Raw genomic sequence first — 22,924 nt, 5'->3', positions numbered from 1 at the left:
CTGAGCACAGCCTACTCTCACCCAAGAAGTATACCCAAGGAGCTGAAAGGTTCCATGGCAAGTTTAGATTCCCAAGCCAGAGTGCCACTTTTGCTTTTTTTTTATGGGCACAACTAGTCATGTTGGACAATCCCAACCAACAAACATCACAATCCCCCCCCCCCCTGTTTCTCACACAGCAATTGCTGTAATAATAAACACACACAGCTGAGATGAGGACACCAAGGATGGTCCACTTGAACTGTATTCTTGTAATTTAATCCTACATCATGGATGTCGAAGGAAACACCACTTCAAATCTTGCCAGCAAAGCAGTTGTTTGCTATCTGCTCATCCCACTTGTCGATCTGCAGGAACAAGATAAGCGAGAATTAACTTCTAGTCTGGTTTCCAAACCAAGATCAAAACAGATAAATACGCTGTGCTTAGGAAAAAGATACAAAATTAGCAACACGTTTCAAGTGCATACACAATGCATTCATCACCACTCTCATTTGCACACACAAACACTAATGCTCACACTACATCACTACCACCACCGCCACTTCTGCTACTCACCGCTTAACCCTTTCAGGCACTATGTATACAACTGTGCACAACCTTTTATCAGAAGTTTAAAGCCCGAAGGATTTGCTTTCTGGACGTTGTTGCTGTGTGGCTAATTACACATCACCAACATTCCAAGTCTCTTGAAGGCAAGAGGATGATTTCTGGTTTATGGGGGTTTAACGTCCCAAAGTGACTCAGGCTATGACAAGCTCCGGAAATTTCTACCACCTAGGGTTCTTTAATGTGTATGGACATTGCACAGAACACGGACCCCCAGCACTTCGCCTCCATCAAAATGTGGCCATCGTGGCCAGGATCGAACCTGCATCTTTTGGTTCAGCAGCCGAGCGCCATAGCCACTGAGCCACCGCAGCGCCAGTGAAGGCAAGAGGAACTGTTGTCCGAGCCCCTCCCGAAGTTGGAGCTTCAAGCCCTTCCTTTTGAGTTTTTTACTTTCGAAAAGGGTTGTACATGGTGAATTCACAACTTTTTCTGCACGTGTTCCATAACCAGGAGTGTTTTCATCACAACACAAATTCAGCACTGTTCATATCATCAAAGGGGAACCAACTAGTGACTGCAGTAATATTTTTCAGAACAGTTAGCTTCAAATGTCCTTTTGACATACTTTTGTAGACAGATTTTGTAAACTTTTTTTGTGTGTTTCTAGCATTAAGTGCACCGTTCCCTAAAGTACTTACCCACCTGGCCAATCCTGGTGTTACCGCATAACCATTTCCAACCACTGTGGCACTGACATTTACATTTTAAAAACTATGTAGAACTAACCTTACCGGCCTAGCGCATTAATCAACAAAAGCTGCTATACCATTGGATTAGTCATGTCGGCCTGCATTTGGCGATGGAATCAGCAGTCAAACCTCAATATAACGAACACTGATATTACAAATTATTGCCTATATCGAATTCCTCCTAAATTTTTTTTAACAGACACATGTAATTTCTTTATATATCGAAAGCGGTTGGCTGTCAAAATGGATATACCGAACTCCCCAATGTCAAGGGTGCTCACTGGATCGCAGGCAGCAGGCTTCGCCACAGTGCTCAAATGTCTGGCGGTGGTACGGGAAGCGTTTGCACCAAGGTTCGCGCTTTCATCTCGCCCTAGTGTTCTAATCCATGGCGCCAAATGAGCTATGGTGGACAGAGCGGGTTGGTAATCTGGCAGTCCACACACATTCACGTCTCTCACACCCGTCGACAGCACCCCGTAAGCAGTGCCGAGGACGGCTGTAGTCTTGCCGTAACCATCCTATGCTCTTGTCGGCTGCCATGGAGGAAGCGAGAACAGCGATAGCTGTCGCTCTCACGTACTGGTTTACGTGACACGGCTGTGATGTGGGGAAGCCAAGTTAACTGCCGCTTGGATTTTAGTGTGTGGAGTCTGGAAACTCTGTGAGCGCCTTCGAGACAGCACTGTAACCTGGGAAAAGGTGTCTCCAATTCTCAGTAAGTATTGCCCGAGTTGCCATCTCTTCGCTGACTAAGCTGCATTGCTCTTGTGTGCGTTTAATAAATTTTATATTACGAATCTTGGCTATATGAACTATTTTGCAATTTTTACCTGTTCGCTATAACGAGGTTTGACTGTACAGTAGTAGCCTGGCCGTGCTAATGTGAATCGGCGAAATCTTATCTGGCCACTTGTCTTATCTACCTGGAGATCTCCACGCTGTATTAGAGGGCTCTAGGTAATTTCTGCCACCTTGGGTTCTTTAACGCGCATTGACATCGCACAGTACATGGGCCTCTAGCAATTTGCTTCCATCAAAATGCAACCACCGCGGCCGGGATCGAACCAGCGTCTTTCGGGTCAGCAGCCGAGCACCATAACCACTGAGCCATCACAGCAGCCCAGCAGTACCAGTGGCACTTAATGAAAATGTCGGTACTGTCTGTGTGAAGCCTCCACCCTCCATAAGTACCATCCACCACCCGTCCACCCATTCATTCAAATCTACCCTCCAGAAGCACCAACCATCGCGAACTCGCAAACCTTCAACCTCCACAAGGCCTCCACCCAGTAGAGCCCAACACAGCAGCGGAACAAAAAAGCAATTGCGAAAACAAATTGAAATAAACTGTGTGAAAGCCAGCTCCCCTCGAAAAGCACAACCTACTTCCCAACACCAACCCTCAAGCTAGGGGGCAGTCCACTCGCACACCGCAACCCTTGAACAGCATCCCAACCCTACCTTTACCCACCATCCCCCTCCAGAAAAATTCTGCGGTGCCTGTGAAGCCTTAGCTTAGAGTAATAGCACCAGAGTAATTATCAAGGGCAAACCCTATTGCTATCGAAGCTTTCTCTCTCATCGGGTTTCATGATCATCCTGGCAATTTTTTCATTTTTCTGCCTTTTGCTGTTTTATGATCACAATTAATTCCATGCTCTTTACCCACAATCTCCCTTGTGTGCTTGTTAAGCTTTCAGGTCAGATAGAGACGGCTTCTGAGCCTACATTAGTGAGATACAAGGGAAGGTGGCGACACTTACTGCATCTAACAAATACACAGCCATAACTTCCAGGTCATCGCCTTTAAGACTGAATCATGTAGTTATGTAAGTTAAGATCGGTAGACTGGCCAAAGTCAAATTGGTGCTGTGAGGGGGGAGAAGAATTTAATGAGAAATTGATCATGAAGACTGGTAACACCACTCAGCACTGAGAGACTGTTTGAAAAGGCAAATGTAAATACAAAACCCAACCAAAGAAAGATTACAAGCAAAAAAAGGTGTAAAGCATTGAAAACCATCACATCGTTTATTTCCAACTAATTTTACATGCTCCAGCAGGCCAGAATTAATAAAAGTCAACTAGACAGATTTATTCTAGCTAGTGCAAAAGGCACTGCCACCATTACTACAGAAGGCCTTATTGCAGCAGGTGACGGCTGGAGCAATAAACAGGAAATGGCCCCAACCTTAAGTCAAATTCACAATTAAAAAACACCAGGCAAAGCTGAAAGAACACGCAAGTATGTATCTCCAAAAGTATTGTTTGGTTTTATGGCTCATAAGCAGCTAAGGTGCCGAACGAACAAAGTGTGCCAAACAGAGTGCCCACAGGATATATGGCTTGACAGATAAGCCATGTTATCTCCAATATAAGTGCATGCCTTTTTACTGACGGCACTCTCTGGCCAGTCAGCTAAAAGTGACAACTGAAATGTGGTAACACGCACGAAGTGCAACAAATAACCTACACTGCATAAGTGGAAAAGAAATGCCTTTCCCAATGACACCACACTTGCCTCAACACGACTGCCACCTTGCCCCACGAAGCACAATAAGCACAACTTATTGCAACAAATGTTGTAAAATGAACTGAGCAAGTACAGGAGTTTGTAAATGTTAGCATGCAACCCCTGTATGCTGAGGGTGGCATAGTGAGACGTTTTCAACAAACGCCCGACACCAAGGGCAAAGGTAGTGCACAGTAAGGGCAGTTACACCAAGTGGATATGCGTGAAAAACTATGCACACCAGAATCTTTTAATCAGGACTATATGCTTGCCATTTGATACTGTTCCCATCCTTGTGAAATCTGCACTGCTTCCCTCTCGGATTGACTGACACTGAAACATGCCAACTCTGGTCACGGCACTTATTCCCAAGCAAATAAAGGTCAGCATCTATTTTCTCAATGCTTTTCTCCTTTTGCTCACAGGCCACCTTCAAAAGCTGCAGCACAATAGCTGGCTCCTGCATAACCACAGCTGTTTTTACCCTCTGAAATCAAGTCGCTGCGGTGGCTGGGGGGTTATGGCGCTCGGCTGCTGGCCCGAAAGACGCGGGTTCGATCCCGGCCGCAGTAGTCGAATTTCGATGGAGGCGAAATTCTAGAGGCCCGTGTGCTGTGCGATGTCAGTGCACGTTAAAGATCCCCAGGTGGTCGAAATTTCCGAAGCCCTTCACTACGGCGTCTCTCATAGCCTGACTTGCTTTGGGACGTTAAACCCCCATAAACCAAACCAGACCTCTGAAATCAACTTTCTCATAACTATCATCATCATCATCATCAGATGAGTTCCATCCACTCCAAATAAAAACCTTCAGTGATTTTTTATGGCTCAAGGGCAGCTTTGGCCAAAGAGTGCCATGCTACAAGGAATTCTGGTCTACCCAAGTCGGGGTCGAAGGCCCATTTTCCAAGCATATCATTACACAGGAGCCGAGCAGGAGTACAGAGGAAAGCTTGTACCCTCTGGACAACCAGCGAGTGCCGGACAGCCCTGGGGATCAAAACTTGCACCTCCCACATGCGAGGCAGATGCTCTATCCACAAGCCACCACTAAGGTAAAGAAATGCCTTTCCCAATGACACCCAATATTACCCTTTTTGCACCAGCTGAGGCTGCTACATTCCAGCATATTTCTCAATCTCGTCACTCCATCTGACTCTCGGCCACACCAATTATATTTTGCTTCTAACACTCTAATATCGTTTTTTTTTTTTTTTCAGATAGAATTAAGTACACAGTAAAGGTTGACTACAAGCAGAACCGTGCCTCACCCAGGCGTTCGGGCAGAGTGCCTTGTAGATCCGCTTGAAGTACTGGCACGGCTCGTAGCCTTCTCCTTTGACCTTCTCGCAGCGGTGGAAGTCGACATAGTTCTGCCAGCAGTTCCTGACGCACAAAACCACAGAATTGGCATTGCAAAAACAAACTCAAAATAAAACTGCCCATTGCGATCATAAGACAGCCAAACGTTCGATTAACCCTTAGCCAAAATTTCAGCGAAAAAATCAGTCTAATAACCTGCAAGAAACTTAAGCACTTGTGCGAAGGTAAGTTTGTAGTATCAGCAATTAGTTTCAAGTGACTTTTTATTTAACCGCGAATGAATAAACGCTGCTGTTTGCGCACTATAAATATGGGACCTGCAGCACCACAAAGCTTCGTAGCCGCAATTTATGAAGACCACGCAGAATTTTTTTTTTCCAAAACCACTTCGTTTCGGAATTTCTCTTGCAGCTACCGACAATCCACAATGCTGTTATGCGATGATCGCCAATCTTCCGCAGTAAATTGAAAACAGAGAGCCAACAGCAAAATTAATGCGAGTCAGAGTGTAAAGATAATGTAGCAGAATTCGGCGTTCCACATCAACAAGGAACTAAAGCGAATCCAACACTGAAACCGCTACACGCGATTATCGCGGTGCGATCTAAATTTCACAGCGATCACAGTACAGATCCAACAGTCAGTACAAGAATGCTCAATTGACAAACTAACCTCGTCTGGTTTGTGTTCGGGAACCTGGGATCGAACGGAACGGTCTTCAGCACCACTTTTTCAGCCATGCCGGAACCGGGAGTCCTGCAAAAGGCAGACGTCGTTTGAATCACATTCTTGACCTTCACAGTGCAGGCCTCATTCACATTAAAGCAGTAAAATGCAGACATTCTCGCTGCGTTAATCGCGTCTAGAAATGCATCAAACAGAACTGCGACCCCACGACGAAACTCCCCTCAATTCGCTGAAGCCTAACCCCGCGCCAGTCACCTTCGAAATTTCTTAGGACGACGATGCGCAAATCAAACCTAATTCTTGCTAATAAAGGCACGCACAAGCTACGATTACAGGTCCTCAAGAGACGATTAAGTTGCAGTAGAACAGGCAGAACAGCTTACCCTTGAAAGGTCGAACGAAGGCAACAACTCTGCAAACTCCTCCTCGAGTCAGTTACGGATTGGATAGGCTCCGGTCTCCGGTTGCTTCGGAGCCAATAAAGCGGCTTCGGCTCTCACACGCGAGCAAATTTGTCACCATCGCTGAATCTGGCACAAAGTGGCAACCTTTACAAAAATTGTAACCGTAAATGTACCAAATTTAATTCTATAAATTAAAATTCAAACATTTTAAAAGTTTTTGTTGAACATTGTGACTTTAAAGCGATGCATGGTAATTTATCTCAAAATTGCTGCCGCTGCGGAGTGGCTAGCCAAGCGCGGGCAAGGTTCAAAAGCGAAACAGTAACCACTGCGTCAAACGGCGTCGCAGAGATAGCCGGGCGGCGCGATAAAGCTCCCCGCAGGCGCCAGTCGGCTAGCAAACCTAGGCGCGATTTCATAAAGCGCTCGAGTTTTATCGTCCAAGTCACCCATCGCTGTAACCCGCAGGCCGGAGCGACGATGCGATCTGTACTCCTAACCACCGCAGTAGCGTGCGCCTTTGCTGCGCTGTGTGAGTACACGACATTTTCTCTCTTACACGTAGCTGCGTCGTTTTAGTTTTCGCACGTTGGTAATTAGTTCGTCAAGCGGTTCGTTAAGCTAATGGACCCAGAATGTAGGCGTTGCTATGTGGTCACGTAGTTGTACGATCTCCCGTGCCGAGTTCGCAGGTGCATGAGATGTGAAACTTGCAAGGTGTACCCGATACTTTAGTAATCATACATTGCTCGCTGTTCTCGGGGTTTATGTCTATTTGATTAAAAAAAAAAGATCGTAAAATCAGTCGCTTCTTTTCAGAGTAAAAAGTTTGGTACAAACCTGGATTTTCAACACATAGTTCCAGAATTCAAACTTTTCTCTTTTTTTTTTCGGCCTATTCTTGAAAGTGAGACTAGTGTACCGTTAGCTTTCATTTTGCTGCGGGATGTGAAATTCTCTGATATATGCTCTATATTTTTTAAACAGCATGTAAATTTCGAGTCGTACCAAGAACCTGTTCACTTATTTTACCAAATAATTTGCTTATTGATTATACAAACCATTATTATCTACATCACAGTGACCATTTGAAACGAAGGGCATTATTGTGGCAGCACGTCTTTAGCGTGGGTAGCGCTTAATAAACTTACCCTGAAGTGAGGACATGCCATGCATCGCAAACAAGGAAGTTAGAATGGTTTCACAATCATCATCGCTACATGAAGACATCGCTCTAGAGCAGCTTCGAGACGCCCGTCAGTTTCCGTGTGACCCATTTAACTTTTCCGTTTGCTATAATCTCATCTGACTGAAGTTGTCTTCTTAAATGTTAATCCGGCTCAACCATATGAGTATGAAATTGGCTTGGAGCATGAAAGTTTGGGTAAAACTGAAATCTTACATCCAAGAACAAAAAAAAAAAAAACAGGCCCTTATTGTACATTTCTACCAGCTTCTGCTATCGACCATCTACATAATATACGAAACAAGTCAAGTCTCTAAAACTAAGAAAATCAAAGGCGATCTGTACTGTTTTAATGGTTGTGACGAATAGAATGATAAATTATTGTTTATTGTTGTTTATGGGGATTTATGTCCGAAAGCGACTCAGGTTTTGAGGGACGCCGTAGTGAAGGGCTCCAGAAATTTCGACCGCTTGGGGCTCTTTAAGTGCAGTGACATCGCACAGTAAATGGGCCTCTAGAATTAAGTCGCCATCAATTTTAGCACAATCCTATTAGGAGACAATTCGAAGGAAACTACAACTTTTCACTCGCTTTAAAATTTAATCTTATCTAACATAACAACCCGCTTGGTTTCCTTCGTTAATGAGCGTAACCATAAAAAAACAGCAGCATTTTTTAATACTTTGTTTGCTGTTAACGAGCATCCATACATGCTGTACACTAACTGATACGATACATAATTTGAAACTAACAATAAGTGAAGCGTCAGATTAGATGGCAGTGCCACGAACCAAAGCAGTGACAATATTTTGCGCTGTTGAAGTCTGCATATTCTAACGCAATCAAACTACATAGTTGCATTCTGCAATATATACATCACGGAAGCCAACAGTCACCGAAACCAAGGAGCACGGGGACCATCTTTAATTTGTGGTGTTCATCGATGGGAGCTTAACTGGGTAATTATACTTAGAATAATTGATTAGAAAGCATAAGAAAAACCAACCACATTCCGCCGGTGGGATCCGAAACCACGACCTCCGAATTTCGTGTCCGGTGCTCTACCAACTGAGCTACGGCGACGGCTGTCCAAGGCTTCTGCTTTCGGGAGTATTTATGTCTATAGTGTAACCTAACCTTGAGGACGTTCACCTTGAGCCAGCCTCGTCCGCAGCGGCGGACGTAGTACGCCCTGTATTACCGCCTGTATTACCCTGTAATACCGCCATCCTGTATTAACAAAATATATGTCACATAGTTACGAGAAAGCAAGTAACGCGCCGTAGAAAATCAGAATCCAAAGGAGGCGGTGCAACTGTCAATGGCGCCATTAAAGCCCAATCAGTGAATGAGAAAAGTGCACACTGATACGAAACCTGTCATGAATCATCGCATTATACTCTCAGTGCCTTCCAACATATATACTTTAAAGATAAGTCGAGCGCCAGGTCGAAACAAAGCTATCGTGATGTCTACACGTCTGTGCAAGACGTTCAAGGAAAGAGCTGTAGATGCTGAACAATAAAAAAAATGTGTTGTTCTGAGAACAGAAGCACGCCAGCTAGGACGACAACAGATATCTCGTACAGTCTTTCAATGAGAAGTCAGGTGGTACTTTTGTCTCAACACCTGCCTTGCTATTGTGCCGTGAAACGCATGAAAGGCGGGGAATATACGATGGGAACATTGTGAAAGGGAAATGCGTTATTACCGCCTTTTAAAGACAATTATATCCCTCATAACTATGTTTCAGAAGCATGTATACTTTTTGTTTTGCTTTTTTCTTCTAAGCAGCTTTCGAGATCTAGGCGTATGATCGCGTTAATGTCTTTTAAAATTAGGTACGGTGTGAGTTAAGCGTTGTTTTTTATGTTGCACGAACCGACCTGTACAGTACGAACGCAGTTAGCGCAATACCCGTTACATCTCGTAAGAAAAAGTCATTCTTGTTCAGAACTGCACGTGTCGTATGAGCATTTGAAACACAGTACATAGCCAGAGAACCATAGTCTTTCGGAGGAATATCTTGATGCTTGAAACTGTTTCCAACAGCCGAGTGGGAGCTCTCTTCCCCGGCTTTTCAAAAGAATGTTTTGGTAGCCGAGTCACCAGAATATCTTATCAGTGAACAAAACAGCACGTACCATCAGATAAGTGCTGTTTGCATCTGATAAATCGAGTAAACAACATCAAAAGCGCTAGCATAAACATCGTATGAGGTTAACTCCGAAAACAAAATTGATAAATAAAACAATAGAATTGGTCGTTGAAAAAAAAAATAAGCCACTTCATGTAACTGTTAAAGAACAGTAAGCGAAAAAAATCAGGCAAACTTTTTTCCTTGCAAAAACTTTCACTGAAGTTACATAGACCCGCCGCGGTGGCTCAGTGGTTAGGGCGCTCGACTACTGATCCGGAGTTCCCGAATTCGAACCCGACAGCGGCGGCTGCGTTTTTATGGAGGAAAAACGCTAAGGCGCCCGTGTGCTGTGCGATGTCAGTGCACGTTAAAGATCCCCAGGTGGTGGTCGAAATTATTCCGGAGCCCTCCACTAGGGCACCTCTTTATTCCTTTCTTCTTTCACTCCCTCCTTTATCCCTTCCCTTACGGCGCGGTTCAGGTGTACAACGATATATGAGACAGATACTGCGCCATTTCCTCCCTCCCCCCCCCCAAAAAAAAACAATTATTATTCGTATTCAGTTACATAGATTCCAGAAAGAAAATTCAAAAGAAATTAAATCAGGTCAGTCCCAGGGCGCCCGGCGTACATATAAGCGCTAGATCAAAGGCGGATCAAGTTCTCCGCAATGTTCGTTTTTGATTAACTGTTGATAGATAAAGTGGGAGAATGTTTTATTTGACTCCCCTCTACCCCGTGAATCGCAATCTGTGTTCGATCTCTGTTCCGATACGCATAAGTCTTGATAAGCCTCTTAATGCAGCTCCACCCGTGTGGAGTTGATAGCAGCGGCTCGGGTTCTGTCAGGTTTTATGTAAATCGATAATGATCCTGAACATAATGATATGAGTAGTACGATCGGATGGATTTGAGACCTTCACAACGGTTACCGCCGCCCTATTCAAGTAGATATTGTTAAACGATCCAACGAAAATGGTATGCACGATGAAGTGAAGTATTTGCATAATTCAAAAGCTGATATTAAGATATCCTTGATGCAGTGATTTGTGAAGATACACACACATTGTTCGGCTAAACTCGGGGCGATATGACAGCATTAGCTGTATATTGCCCTTGTACAGCCGCCTCCAAGCGACACACTACCAGGCTCAGGTCACGTGACAGCAGACGAAGCATTCTCATTGGTCAGCTAGGTGAACACAGCAATGATCTCCATTCGCACCTCGGATGGTCACTTGATTTCAGACACGTTTCTTATTTCCATACCCTAGACCATAGTTTCTTGTTTCGACGGGCGTACCTCTGCTGCTGCTGCTACTACCGCTGCTAATACTACTACTACTACTACTACTACTACTACTACTACTACTACTAATAATAATAATAATAATAATAATAATAATAATAATAATAATAATAATAATAATAATATTAATAATAATAATAATAATAATAATAATAATAATAACATTATTGACCACCAAACGAAGTCAATACAGCAAAAGGGGCCCATCTAAGCCAATCGTGGCTTGTGTGAAGTACCCGGCATCGTCAGCTGAGCGATAATAACTATAATAACAATATTAATAACAATACACTATTATTTTATTGTTGCTACCACCACTACTACTACTGGTACTACCAATACTGCTACTATTAATTACACTAGTGCCACTTTTAGCGACGTGAGCCGCAAAGAAACTGTTTACTAATGCCACTACAGTTGTAAAATAATCTATACCCTTTCGCAACAACGGCGGAAAATGCTGGCGAAATTCCGCGACAAGCATCGTCTAGCCACAACGAATTGCGAGCACAGCACGAACAGATAGTGAGGCAGGTTTCTTCATTTTGCTCATTTGCCGTACTTTATTTTTGCTCCATGCACTGCGGCAAACGAACAGTGGCTTTTCCCGGATCTCTGATCACACGTGTGGGCCTCCTTGTTCCGCAGTGTCCTCCAGCAGCCAGCATGGATACCAGGCGGAGGCGGCCTCCGAGATCCGGGAGTCGTGGAGCTACGTCAAGGTGCGCGAGAACGCGTACATGTTCTGGTGGCTCATGTTCGCCGACCTCCCCGAAAGCCAGTACAAGTCCGCACCCCTCATAGTCTGGCTGCAGGTATGCTGGCGCCCTCTTTCTCCTTACGCGACACCTAGTCAGTTCATCTTTGGTTGCAGGCGCGAAAAAAACAACACCATGCAGAAAGATGGGACGGAGCGCTTTCTGCCTTGTGTTCTGTTTTTTCGCGCCTGTAACCAACGATGAACAGTTACCAACTTTCCCAGCAAGACGTTCTTTTAACCTAGTCAGTGCAAAGCGTACAACAAGAATGTCCTTTGAGCCGGATGGCAAGGGTATTTGGTACGCTACACTACGGGAGGCTTGCTAGTAAAGGTACACGGAGCGTGGCGCACATCACCAGCAACCCTGGTCCATCTATAGAGTTCCTCTATGTGCTCCTGTAGGAAGCATACACACACAACACGAATACTCCTATATGGGAGTGAAAATGCAGTAAGCTGTCCTCTAGCGGCAAACGAGAAAAGAGAGTGCGCTAAAGGGCAGCAAGGGAGAGTTCCAGATGACAGCTTACTCCATTTCTGCTTATTTCTGCTTGGGGCGTACAGAGGGCATCAGGTCCTATATAGGATACAATGGGCGCGGTTCGCGCAGGACAAGGTAATTTAGAGATCGATGGGCAGCCTTTGTCCTGCAATGGACGTAGCGAGTCTGATGATTATGATACTCAATACACAAAGTATGGGACATATTGGAAGCATATAGGATGTAGAAGAACATGTATATGGGGCCATCGAATGGGCGATCCTACTGACCTGTGCGTTTCCCAACATCCTATCGTGGCATCGGCGCTCTTGGAATTTCGATTCAATGTCCTACAGATTGGCTGTTCTTAAGGCATGTCCAGTGACGCAGCTGACACCGAGTGGCTTTACGTTGGCTCAGTACAACCCAGCACGACAGGGCACAGAGAGGACACCATGCCAAACGGTGTGTTTATAACTGTACCTATATATCGTATACATTGCAAAATAACTTTTCAAAAGTAACTGAATTACTAATTTCCTTTCTAAAATCACGCAAATGTAATTCAATTACATTACCGCGCAATTACTGCTCACAAAAAGTGATGGCATGCATTACAATTTTTTTCCCGAAAAGTATGCAAATTACATTTAATTATTTTGCTTTGCTTTGCTTTATGGGGTTTAACGTCCCAGAGCGACTCAGGCTATGAGGGACGCCGTAGTGAAGGGCTCCGGATAATTTCGACCACCTGGGGTTGTTTAACGTGCTCTGACATCGCACAGCACACGGGCCTCCAGAATTTCGCCTCCACCGAAATTCGACCTCGTGAGTTAGCAGCCGAGCGCCACAGCGGTAGATCAGTGGTTATAGCAGTGTTAACTGTTCGATGCGATTGATAGAAACACTTTAAGAGAAGTATTTTGCTATGTATAAAAAATGAATTATTACCTTCAATATTTTCATAACAGTGTCCTACAATTATCCAATTTTCAAAAATTTTGTCCGAGAGTGTTGGGCGTGGATGCGTGCCATACAAGTCATGAGACCAGAACGCGTGCTTTTGCCTACCTTCACGTCACGTTGTTATCAAGAAGCGTGAAGTTTGTTGGCTGGTCATTTCTCTGTGCTGCGGCATTGTTACGTGCGCGCATTGCCCTTCGTATACCCAGTCACCCTTGTATTGTTTTAAGTCCTTTCACTTTTGTCTACGAACGAAGCGACCAATGAGTCGTGACGGTGACTCAAAGTCCGTTCTCGCCACATGCATCTAGCACACTGAAGAGATTGGCAGTGTACTAAACGCGTGATGTTCCACGCGCCCTCCGTGTCAACCACTGCTTGCGTGATCATTTTGCACCGCGCGGTGAAATTTTCCGTCTGTCAAGAAGTTCGTGTGGCTTTGAGCTTTATCGCTTGGTCTGACTCAAGCAGTGCATCACGAGCAATGAACAGCCGACTGTATACACACGACCACTGTTCCTTGCATTCTTGCGCTCCATAGTCATCTGTTCTTGATGAGAATGTTGTTTTCAATGATGGTGGTGATGCAGAAATATAGACACAGAATTAAAGATTCCTATATGATGCTGCTATTAAAGAAAAACTTAAGGAGACACTTGAGCTCCGCCTTAGGGGTATGACGAAATAGTTTTACTGGGTCCCTTCACTAACACGGGGTCTTTTTTACATATCACTTCGCACATCGATAAGGGCGAGGTGGCACCGCAAGACGTCCCGTCAGCTTCTTGTATGAGATTTTCAAAGACAAATTAAAATTACGAATCGTCGTTTCCTTAATATTAGGGTGCTCAATTCCTATAATATGAGACACGATCTTTTCATTTCCACCATAATCTCGCAGCATTGAAATGTCGCAAGTGGTGTGAAGAGCACCTGCGTAGAAAACTTCGAACCACGTGACAGTGAGCTGCAATGGCGGGGACCACGTAAGACGGCCCTGGGTCCGATTAAATGACACTGCTGCACACCGCACCTACTCAGATAAGACGTCCGTGTGATGTGCAAGGTCAGCGCATGTCAAAGAACCCCAGGTGGTCTAAATTATTCCGCAGTCATCCACAACAGCACCTCTTTCTTTCTTTCCTCCTTTCTTTCTTTCTTTTTTTCTTTCTTTCTTTCTTTCTTTCTTTCTTTCTTTCTTTCTTTCTTTCTTTCTTTCTTTCTTTCTTTCTTTCTTTCGCTCCCACCTTCCCCATTCCTATGGCGCGGTTCACGTGTTCACCGAGATGTAAGACAGTTGCTGCGCTATTCCCTTTCCCCAAAAATCAAAAACCAATTTTCAGTGACAACGCATTGCACGCGGATGTTTTTGCATTTCATGACCGTCGTAATGCTGCTGGGAAATTTCGGCGCCTTCGGCGCAGTTTACACAGCACATCCGTGTCTGTATAAGGTCCCCCATTTTTCTTCGCTGATGAGAACATCACTCTTCGAAAATCCCAGCGTGGTTTCTTGCGCTGTGCGGCGAAATTTCTGGACGTTGCTATGCTAAATTCGCGTATTTCTTTTCCCTCTCTTATCGCAACGGCCTCTGTCGACTCCGCAGCGACGCACATCGGAGCCCGATATCACACGATGAGGCATATCGTGTTTCCCCCGGAGGCTTCGGCCTTATCGCGCTTTCAGCGGGGTTGGCCTGGAGATACGACGTCTGTTTGTTTATGCAAAACACGACCGCACACGCACACGCACACCCCGTTTTGACGCACTCCGTTACGAATCACCCTGGGTGGGGGATTATGACAGAAATTAAAAGATCTTGTCTCATATTATAGGAATCGAGCACCCTAATATTAAGGAAACGAGGATTCGTAATCTTAAATTGTCTTTGAAAATCCCATACAGGAAGCTGACGGGACGTCTTGCGGTGGATAAAAACAGAAAAAAAATCGCTCAATATGCGTGACTGCCTAACGGTGACTCTGTCCACAAAAGTATCTTGTAGTTCGGGCTTGTGCCAACTGACGTCCATGTATACCGGCGAAGATAGTATAGCAGGCTTCAAAGAAAGCATACGTGGCAAAATTACTTTTGAAAAGCAATTTAATTAGTTACTAATTACTTTCTTAAAAATCTCTCAAAAGTAACTAAATTACATTACAAATTACTGCTATCAAAAAGTAATGACATTACATTACAATTACTTCCCAAAAGTAATTACAATTACTTTTAAATTACTTTTTAGTTTCAACACATAAAAAGTTGCGCATTGGTCATAGTTCCTACAATGTTTTCATATTTCTTTTCACCGCCACTGAGCTTCAAAGTGGGCACCGGAAATTTTGCCCCTCTGAATAACGTTATCCCAAGTCCATTGAGCAACCCCTTTACTGGTGTAGATAAGGTCAACTTAATCGGAAAATTTAATTGCTCGCATCACCCTCGAATCAGAAGTCAATTGTTCAGTACAAAACAGAAAAAATCGCGCAGTATGTATGCGTGACTGTCAAACAGTGAGTCTTTCCAGAAGAGCCTCTTGTAGTTCGGGCTGCTACTAACTGTATAACACGCTTCGAAGAAAGGCGCAGGTGTTAGCAGTGACACTTAATTACGGCGCCATGGCTGGGTGCGGCGCTGTTCAGAACTCTAAAGGTTAGAGTATACACTCTTAGCAGAAAGGAGTAAACAGGGAGTAAGCTGTGCTCTTGCGTACCATTTTTACTCTCGTATAGGCGTACTTGTGTTCACAGTGTGTACACGTAACACAGAACGCCCAGGAAAGTAAACACGCGACAACCGCCGCCGTAGTATACAGTTGAAGACCAGAGTACGCGACACTCGAAAACCCTAGATGGTGGGTTTAAATCCTACAGCCGGGTCAAAGTTCCTGCTAAATTATCTCACATAGAAAATAATTAAACAATTTCCATTCGCCGCGCAAGCTTAGTGGATTCATCGTTCGGTTGATGAGCTTATAAGGTCAATTAATGGATCAAATCCCGGTCACGGCCACCCGAAAAGCCTCACTTTGTGATGTGAAATCAAAGAATCAAATCAAATCAAAATTTATTCGCCTGTATGCGTATATATTCATAAATTCTGATCTGCGTAAGCGCATTTTGCTTGTTGGCTGGTCAGGCAGCAGGTGGAGAAGTAACTCTGCATGAATACATTTCTTGTCTAAACAGTGATGCTAACACACACAAAATAGCACATATGAAACAACTCAAGCTATACACAAGGCAATACATTTGCACACCAATTTCTTATGTCGCGTTAAAGAACGGCGGAAATTAATCCAGAGTCTTCCACCGCGGTGCCTCTCACAGTCCATGTGCGGCTTCGGGATGTTAAACGCCACATACCATACCGTACCATGCCCATAGCCCACGGGCACACAACCACTCATGCCCTCACATGTGTCCGGCCTTTCTGGGATGAAATGCCGGGGAATAAAAGGGGGGGGGGGGGGGGGGGGGGGGGGTCTTGCAGGCCAAACACGGTGCAGCCATGGGGCTGGTCCACCAAGCTTTCTTTCGTCATTAAAATTAAATCATCATCGTCATATTACTACGGCGCCGCCGTCTACCTGTATAGCAAGTACAGAAACGCAGCAATAATGGCCTTCCAGAATATTTCGCGCTGGTGTGCTAGAGATTCACGTTAACGCTGCGACATGTCGTCTTAGACATGCCGCACATGTGTGGGGATGGGAAAAACACGGTGGCATCATTTTTTTTTTCTTGCTTGCTTCCGCACTGTGCAAATAGGACCCTTCCCCCTCCTCCCTTTCAACGATAGCCCACAAATATGACTCTGTGTTGTTCAGCGGCTTTGTGCCCGCCCTCCGGCAGTCCTCCCGACGTGAAATCAGCATTGAGAAAAACAAAACTCGTTAACTACGCAAGCGCGCTAACCGAGCAGGTTCGTCCACGAATATAAGCAATCTTATTCGCGCCAAGGACGTATAGTTAGCCGGCGAAAATTGCGCGCACTGCAACGCTTAATACAGCTTGCAAAGTGTCCGAAGTAAACCAACTAAGGTTTTCGCTTTACGGTAAATCACTGCGCTTTCACACAAGAGCACCCAGCTTGAGCAAATATTAATATTAATAATAATAATTATTTTTGGGGGAAAGGAAATGGCGCAGTATCTGTCTCATATATCGTTGGACACCTGAACCGCGCCGTAAGGGAAGGGATAAAGGAGGGAGTGAAAGAAGAAAGGAAGAATAGGTGCCGTAGTGGAGGGCTCCGCAATAATTTCGACCACCTGGGGATCTTTAACGTGCACTGACATCGCACAGCACACGGGCGCCTTAGCGTTTTTCCTCCATAAAAACGCAGCCGCCGCGGTCGGGTTCGAACCCGGGAACTCCGGATCAGTAGTCGAGCGCCCTAACCAATGAGCCACCGCGGCGGGGCGAAGAGCAAATATTCCCTGCACTTTATTATTTGCAGCGACGGCTGCCTCCATCAATTTCCAGCACCACTGGACTCGCACTGCTTTCATAATTGACCTCCAGCCACACATTGTGTTTTGAAGTACATATTGATCGCTACAGTACATTTGGTTCAATGCTTAGGGGAATCCCCCAAGGTGAAGTAGATTGTAATAAGTGAGTAACTATACTCATTAGCATCCACCCAAGCGCAGGCCATACGGCTACAAATGGGATCTATTTTGCAACTGCGCCCAAAGTGCTACAGGGCGCGGCTTCCTCCACGTGCGAGAGACCTCCCACCTCAGCTGTTCGATCACAATGGTGGGAGTGGTACGACACAAGTCTCGCCACAGCTGTTATGCCTTTCGTTTTTCTTTTTTTCTTTTTCCTTGCTCTGATAGCGGGCGTTGGATTAAGGTGCGCCGTACACACGGTCAAGGGTGAGGACGATATTGTTGCCTCATCCCATCGCATATCTGTCAGAGCACTGTCACCCGCCATTGTTCGGGAATCTAACGGAGGAGTGGAAGAGCGTGCATTTAGCCGAAGCGACGGAGATTAGGACAGATTGGCCGGTGTTTTTTGGGGGGCCTTTGCCATCGTGTATCGGTCAAGATTCTTGTCGCCTCCCTGCTGGTCAGTGTGTGATTCCTCCAACTGACTCCTTCCTGGTCTGCATGCTGCTGTGATTATTCCCTCCAGCTGATATACCTCACATACTATGCATAGCAACCGTTACCCCCACACCTCAACTATCGACAGTGGACATGACCTCCCGATATCCGCCGCGGTCTCTCAGTGGCTTTGGCGTTCGGCTGCTGACCACAAGGTCGAGGGGTCGAACCAGGGCCGCGGCGGCCGGATTTAAATGGAGGTGAAATGCAAAAACGCCCATAAGCTGTGCATTGTCGGCGCACGTTAATGAACTCCATGGGGTCCGAATTAATCCGGAGACCTTATTATTTGCCCATAATTTTCAACATTTTTTTCCTCTCTACAAAATTAAGGAAGGGAGCAAAAAGTCGCAACTGTATGCAACAACGTTCCACAAAACTTTGTTAATAGCCAGCGCCTGTCCTTGTGTGTATTTCTTTCCTGTCAAAAGTTAAGCTGTTCCTTTTTGAAATGAGATACCAACTCGCCGCCCAAGCATCAGCTCTAACGTGTTCCAGATAAATTTAGAAGGTTGATTCAATAACAGTGTTTAACATCATCCTATCTGGCTTATATAGAACACTGTTGCTGCAAGTTGCTCTTTTTTATTCGGCGACTCGCCATATGCCATGTGGCAGGTTTTGGGTTTCACATACGTGTATCGGGAACACTGTTCCGTGCAGATTCTGAGGATTACTGCGTCCTACTCTCGGACAGAATTACAATCGTCGCAGTTGGGATGGTCTGGACGCATTTTTCACGTCTCCGACGACAGTCGGGGTGCTTTGGGGACGAAGGCTGAAGGCCGTTTTTTGTTTAACTAGTTATGACGAACTTATGACCAAGGGTGGGATGTCGCGAAATACAGAACCAATTATTGACCTCAAATGTTGACATTTAAATTGCCCAAACTTCTAAATCGCATAATAAATGAAAATAACATTGTCATATCTGGTGTAGCAACAAAAGAACTGCGTGCAATGTTTTTATAATGATGTGATACAGTTACTTCTTTTATTTGCCTTATAATTCCCTTTTCGAGTGCTGTTGCATAACTCATGTACGTGTTCGTCCTAGTATACTGTACTCCCTTAGCCCTACGCTTCTATGCTGCCCCGTGTGCTAGAGGGTCAGAGCTCCTCAAACTTTTCTCACAACTTCTACTTGTACCTCCTCGTAATTTTTTTTTGCTAAGTAAATTTGATTTGAATTCTGAGGCCATTTCCTGTACAATATATTTTTTTTTTAAATCAGAGAACGGTTTCGAGTGTTACTAGGGTTACGAAGGATGCGGGTTCCATCCCAGCCGGCCGCGGTGGTCTAATTTCAATAGAGGCGAAAGGCTAGAGGTATCCGGAGCCTTCCACTAGGGCGCCCCTCATAGCCTTAGTCGCTTTGGGACGTTAAACCCCCGTAAATAAACAAACAAAGAAGCCTGGATACGGGCCAGGGGACGCTTATACCTTCTCCGGCAATGGGGTTCGAACCAACCACCTATGCTCAGCGATGTCGCTCCAGCGAGCCACCTACAGCGCGACAAACAGGACATTGAAGAAAAGAACACGCAGGGGCACCACACAACGCTGCTGTGTCCCGTTCATCACGCTGCATAGTTATGGAATACCGTCACCAACTCGCCCAACAACGTGCCTTGTCGAGCGTTCGTCATCCTGCCTCTGAACTTGTGTTTCTCTTTTGATACGAAACACTCTAAAAAACGTCGCACCATGACCCGTCTCTAGCCTATAACCCATGACCATATGCCACGCTTGAAATTATCATTGCACTGCTAACACTGACTGACCATTCAAGCCGTGTGTGGAACGCACAAAACATGGCCTCTATAAAGCATTACAGAAATAATTCAATCACTGCAGCGACTGTTTTTTTTTTTTTTTGCGGGGTCGTCCCGTTCGATAAACTGTCGACGTAGTGCAGCAGCATATGGCAACACGCGTGGGTATATTCTAACTAAAGCTAACCAACAAACGCTTTCGCTAACGCGATACTCATCGCTCAGCGCCGTGTCAACCTCACTGCGTCGCAACCACCTCGTGTTGCAGGGAAGTGCGCCGTCAGGCACCACTTTGGTCTGCACATAAGCGCCTGTTGTTGGCTATGCTTCGAGCACTTTTCACCGAAGCACCAGAATCCGCCCCTTCCCCCCCCCCCCCCCCCAACTACCGGCGCGTTTGTATAGAATATTTATAGACATATAAGACCCTTTCGACACGGCGAATGGTCTCCAAAACAGGAAGCCCTCATATCCAATGGCCCCCAGCCAGCGCGGCATGAATTATTGATCGGGACACTCGATAGGACGCTCCCGAGTAACGGGCGCTGAAGTTACCGGTTGACCTAACTCCCTTCGGCTGGGAACTGGATCCCTGCAAATGCGGAGACAAATAAGTACCCGAAAAGCGGCTTTAGGCTGGGCCGGATCATATTTGGCGCATTTTATGCAACATGCTGAGGGGCGCATTTTTATCGTAAAGCCGCTTTCAGTAAAATGGCGTAGCGGCACAGAGTTTATTAAGTTACGTGTCCGGAGCAGAGAACTTTTCCTCTCGCCATCCAGGCCCTCGCTGAGTGTAAATGAAGGCCGTTAGTATAAGCCGTCATTCAGAAACCTCCTGCTACGCTTGCCTTCTCTTGGAATCCACTCCGTTACCCATAAGGACTGAGTTCATCACACAGTAAATGCCTCACCTCTCGTTTTTCAATTACACGCATACCTGTCCCAAGAATTCCTTAATCGCTCGAATCCTTAATCCTTACACCTGCTACATCCAAATCTCTAAACCTGCGTACTTACGGCGCTAAATATGTGTGGTGTGGCTAATTATTGACTTCATTTTCTCCGTCTTCTGTACCTTACGTTGACCACTTATGCGCCGAGCAATAGGGGCCCCACAACGCTCACACAATCCCGAATAATCCCGCTGACGTGTGAAAATGGCACACTGGCCAGACGAGCTAGTGGTAAAAGTAGCAGGAAAGGGAGCAAAACCTTTTCATTGTGAAGGCTGGTAACGAATGCGCGGGCATCACTTCAGATGCATTACTGGACAAAAGAGTGGATGCTTTGAAAATACATTTGTGACGTCATGCTACAGCTTGAAAATAATGAACTGGTACATGGTTTATGGTTTATGTGGGTTTAGCGTTCCAAAGCGACTCAGGCTATGAGAGACGCCGTGTAGTGAAGGGGTCCGGAAATTTCGACCACCTGGGGTTCTTTAACGTGCACTGACATCGCACAGTACACGGGCCTCTGAAATTTCGCCTCCATTGAAATTCGACCGCCTCGGCCGGGATCGAACCCGCGTCTTTCGGGTCAGGAACCGAGTGCCATAACCACTGCGCCACCTCGGCGGCGAAAAGAGAGAACTGTGTGTGGAGCGACAAGTAAATAAGGTGGTCTTTTTCAACGAAAACATCAGCTGCTGGTCTGCGCCTCTGCCGTCTGCTCGTAGTGTCAGTCTGTCGTCCTTACAAAGGTGCCCTTCTAGGCCCCAGCCTTGAAGAAATAATGAATACGTCTCTTTTAGAGCTGAACGAAACTATAGCACTCATTTTTAAAATGTTGCGGTTTGTTCGAACTATCTCCTTCCTTTAACAATTTAAGGACGTGCACTTCGAATTTACAAGTGCACTTCATCCTATAAGTAAGCATGGGGTGAAAAAGTAAACGTCCATCAAATCGCTTTAAGAGTATCCTTTCTTCCAATGTTTAAAGAAAGACGTTTCTTCACACGCTTAGATCCAGGAATGCAAGGAGCCCAGATTCATGGCACGCGAGGTTCCTGGGCGTCGCCCTTGACTCACGTCTGACACGGAAGAGACCAGTGGATGACACCGTTTCCTCCTCGCTGGCAAGGCTGAACGTACTGAAACATTTGGCAGCGTGGGACAGTGGTAGTTCAACAATGTTAAAGCTGCACTCAGCTATTTGGGCCAGCGGAATTCTTTACTCATTGCCTTTTATGTCGCCATCAGACAGCCAGTATAAGCGCCTTGATATCGCCCACGGGGGAAGGCCTGAAAACTGCGCTGGGAGTTCCGCGCTAGGCTTCTTCCAGAACGGTCTTAGAAGAAGCCTGTTGCCTTCCATTACGTCTGCAAGCCTCCAATATACTGCTTCTACAATTAGTTCGCCTCAGAGAGGTCCGGACAGGTTAGATGATGCTTAGTCGACTACGACAGCTAAGCTCAGTGGCTTGGTCTTCCACGGGGCACAAGCATCAGCAGGACACTCCATGGTTTTATGATGACATTCATTGGCGCCTCGATATCCCAGGCTTACGCACAAAACGATGACTGCCTGTGGCTGAAGTAAGGTCTTTGGTTTTTCGACATCTAAACAGCGTGTCTACGGAGTCCACATGCAAGTTTACACTGGTGGCTCTGTGAAAAGGCATTCACCGTCCTGCTCAGCCTCATTTATTGTGCCTCACCTTGATATATCTTGGGCTGGGCGCCTTTAAAGAGCAGTGTCGTCAATTTCGTCCGAATCATTGGTCATTGCAAAGTCGCTTAAACCCCTGTCTTTCTGGACACCAAGAGAGTCGCCATATACTGTCTGACTCCAAGTCCGCAATACAGAGCGCCTGCAAGGAGGGACTCCCGTTGATAAATTTTGTCTCTAACCTGGTCCAGGAAGCTACAGTTCAAAGGATTTACAGTTTGCTTCCAGTGGCTACCATCTCACGTTGGAGCCGCTGGTAACAAGGCGGCACAACTTTTGGTTCCAG

The 22,924-nt window shown here is 45.6% G+C and overlaps 2 protein-coding genes across 2 annotated transcripts in view; one reads left to right on the top strand and one right to left on the bottom strand.

Annotated features, from left to right (window-relative positions):
* Window positions 1-208: 208 nt before the first annotated feature.
* On the bottom strand, window positions 209-6,333 carry COX6B (Cytochrome c oxidase subunit 6B). Its single transcript, XM_077633750.1, has 4 exons — window positions 6,210-6,333; window positions 5,812-5,895; window positions 5,088-5,202; window positions 209-347 (listed from the first exon to the last, which is right to left on the bottom strand). The coding sequence occupies exons 2-4, from the start codon at window positions 5,877-5,879 to the stop codon at window positions 294-296; spliced, it is 237 nt and encodes a 78-aa protein (XP_077489876.1). The 5' UTR covers window positions 5,880-5,895; window positions 6,210-6,333; the 3' UTR covers window positions 209-293.
* Window positions 6,334-6,589: 256 nt separating this feature from the next.
* Window positions 6,590-22,924, top strand: part of LOC144100855 (retinoid-inducible serine carboxypeptidase-like) — a 40,315-nt gene continuing 23,980 nt past the window's right edge. Inside the window, exons 1-2 of the mRNA XM_077633744.1 lie at window positions 6,590-6,762; window positions 11,516-11,682. Coding sequence (XP_077489870.1) covers window positions 6,711-6,762; window positions 11,516-11,682 — 219 coding nt within the window. The 5' untranslated portion in view covers window positions 6,590-6,710. The remainder of the gene's footprint in view (window positions 6,763-11,515; window positions 11,683-22,924) is intronic.

This window comes from Amblyomma americanum, chromosome 8, assembly GCF_052857255.1.
Source record: "Amblyomma americanum isolate KBUSLIRL-KWMA chromosome 8, ASM5285725v1, whole genome shotgun sequence".
In the NCBI taxonomy this organism is placed as follows: domain Eukaryota; kingdom Metazoa; phylum Arthropoda; class Arachnida; order Ixodida; family Ixodidae; genus Amblyomma; species Amblyomma americanum.
This window is presented reverse-complemented; position numbering and strand designations above follow the sequence as displayed.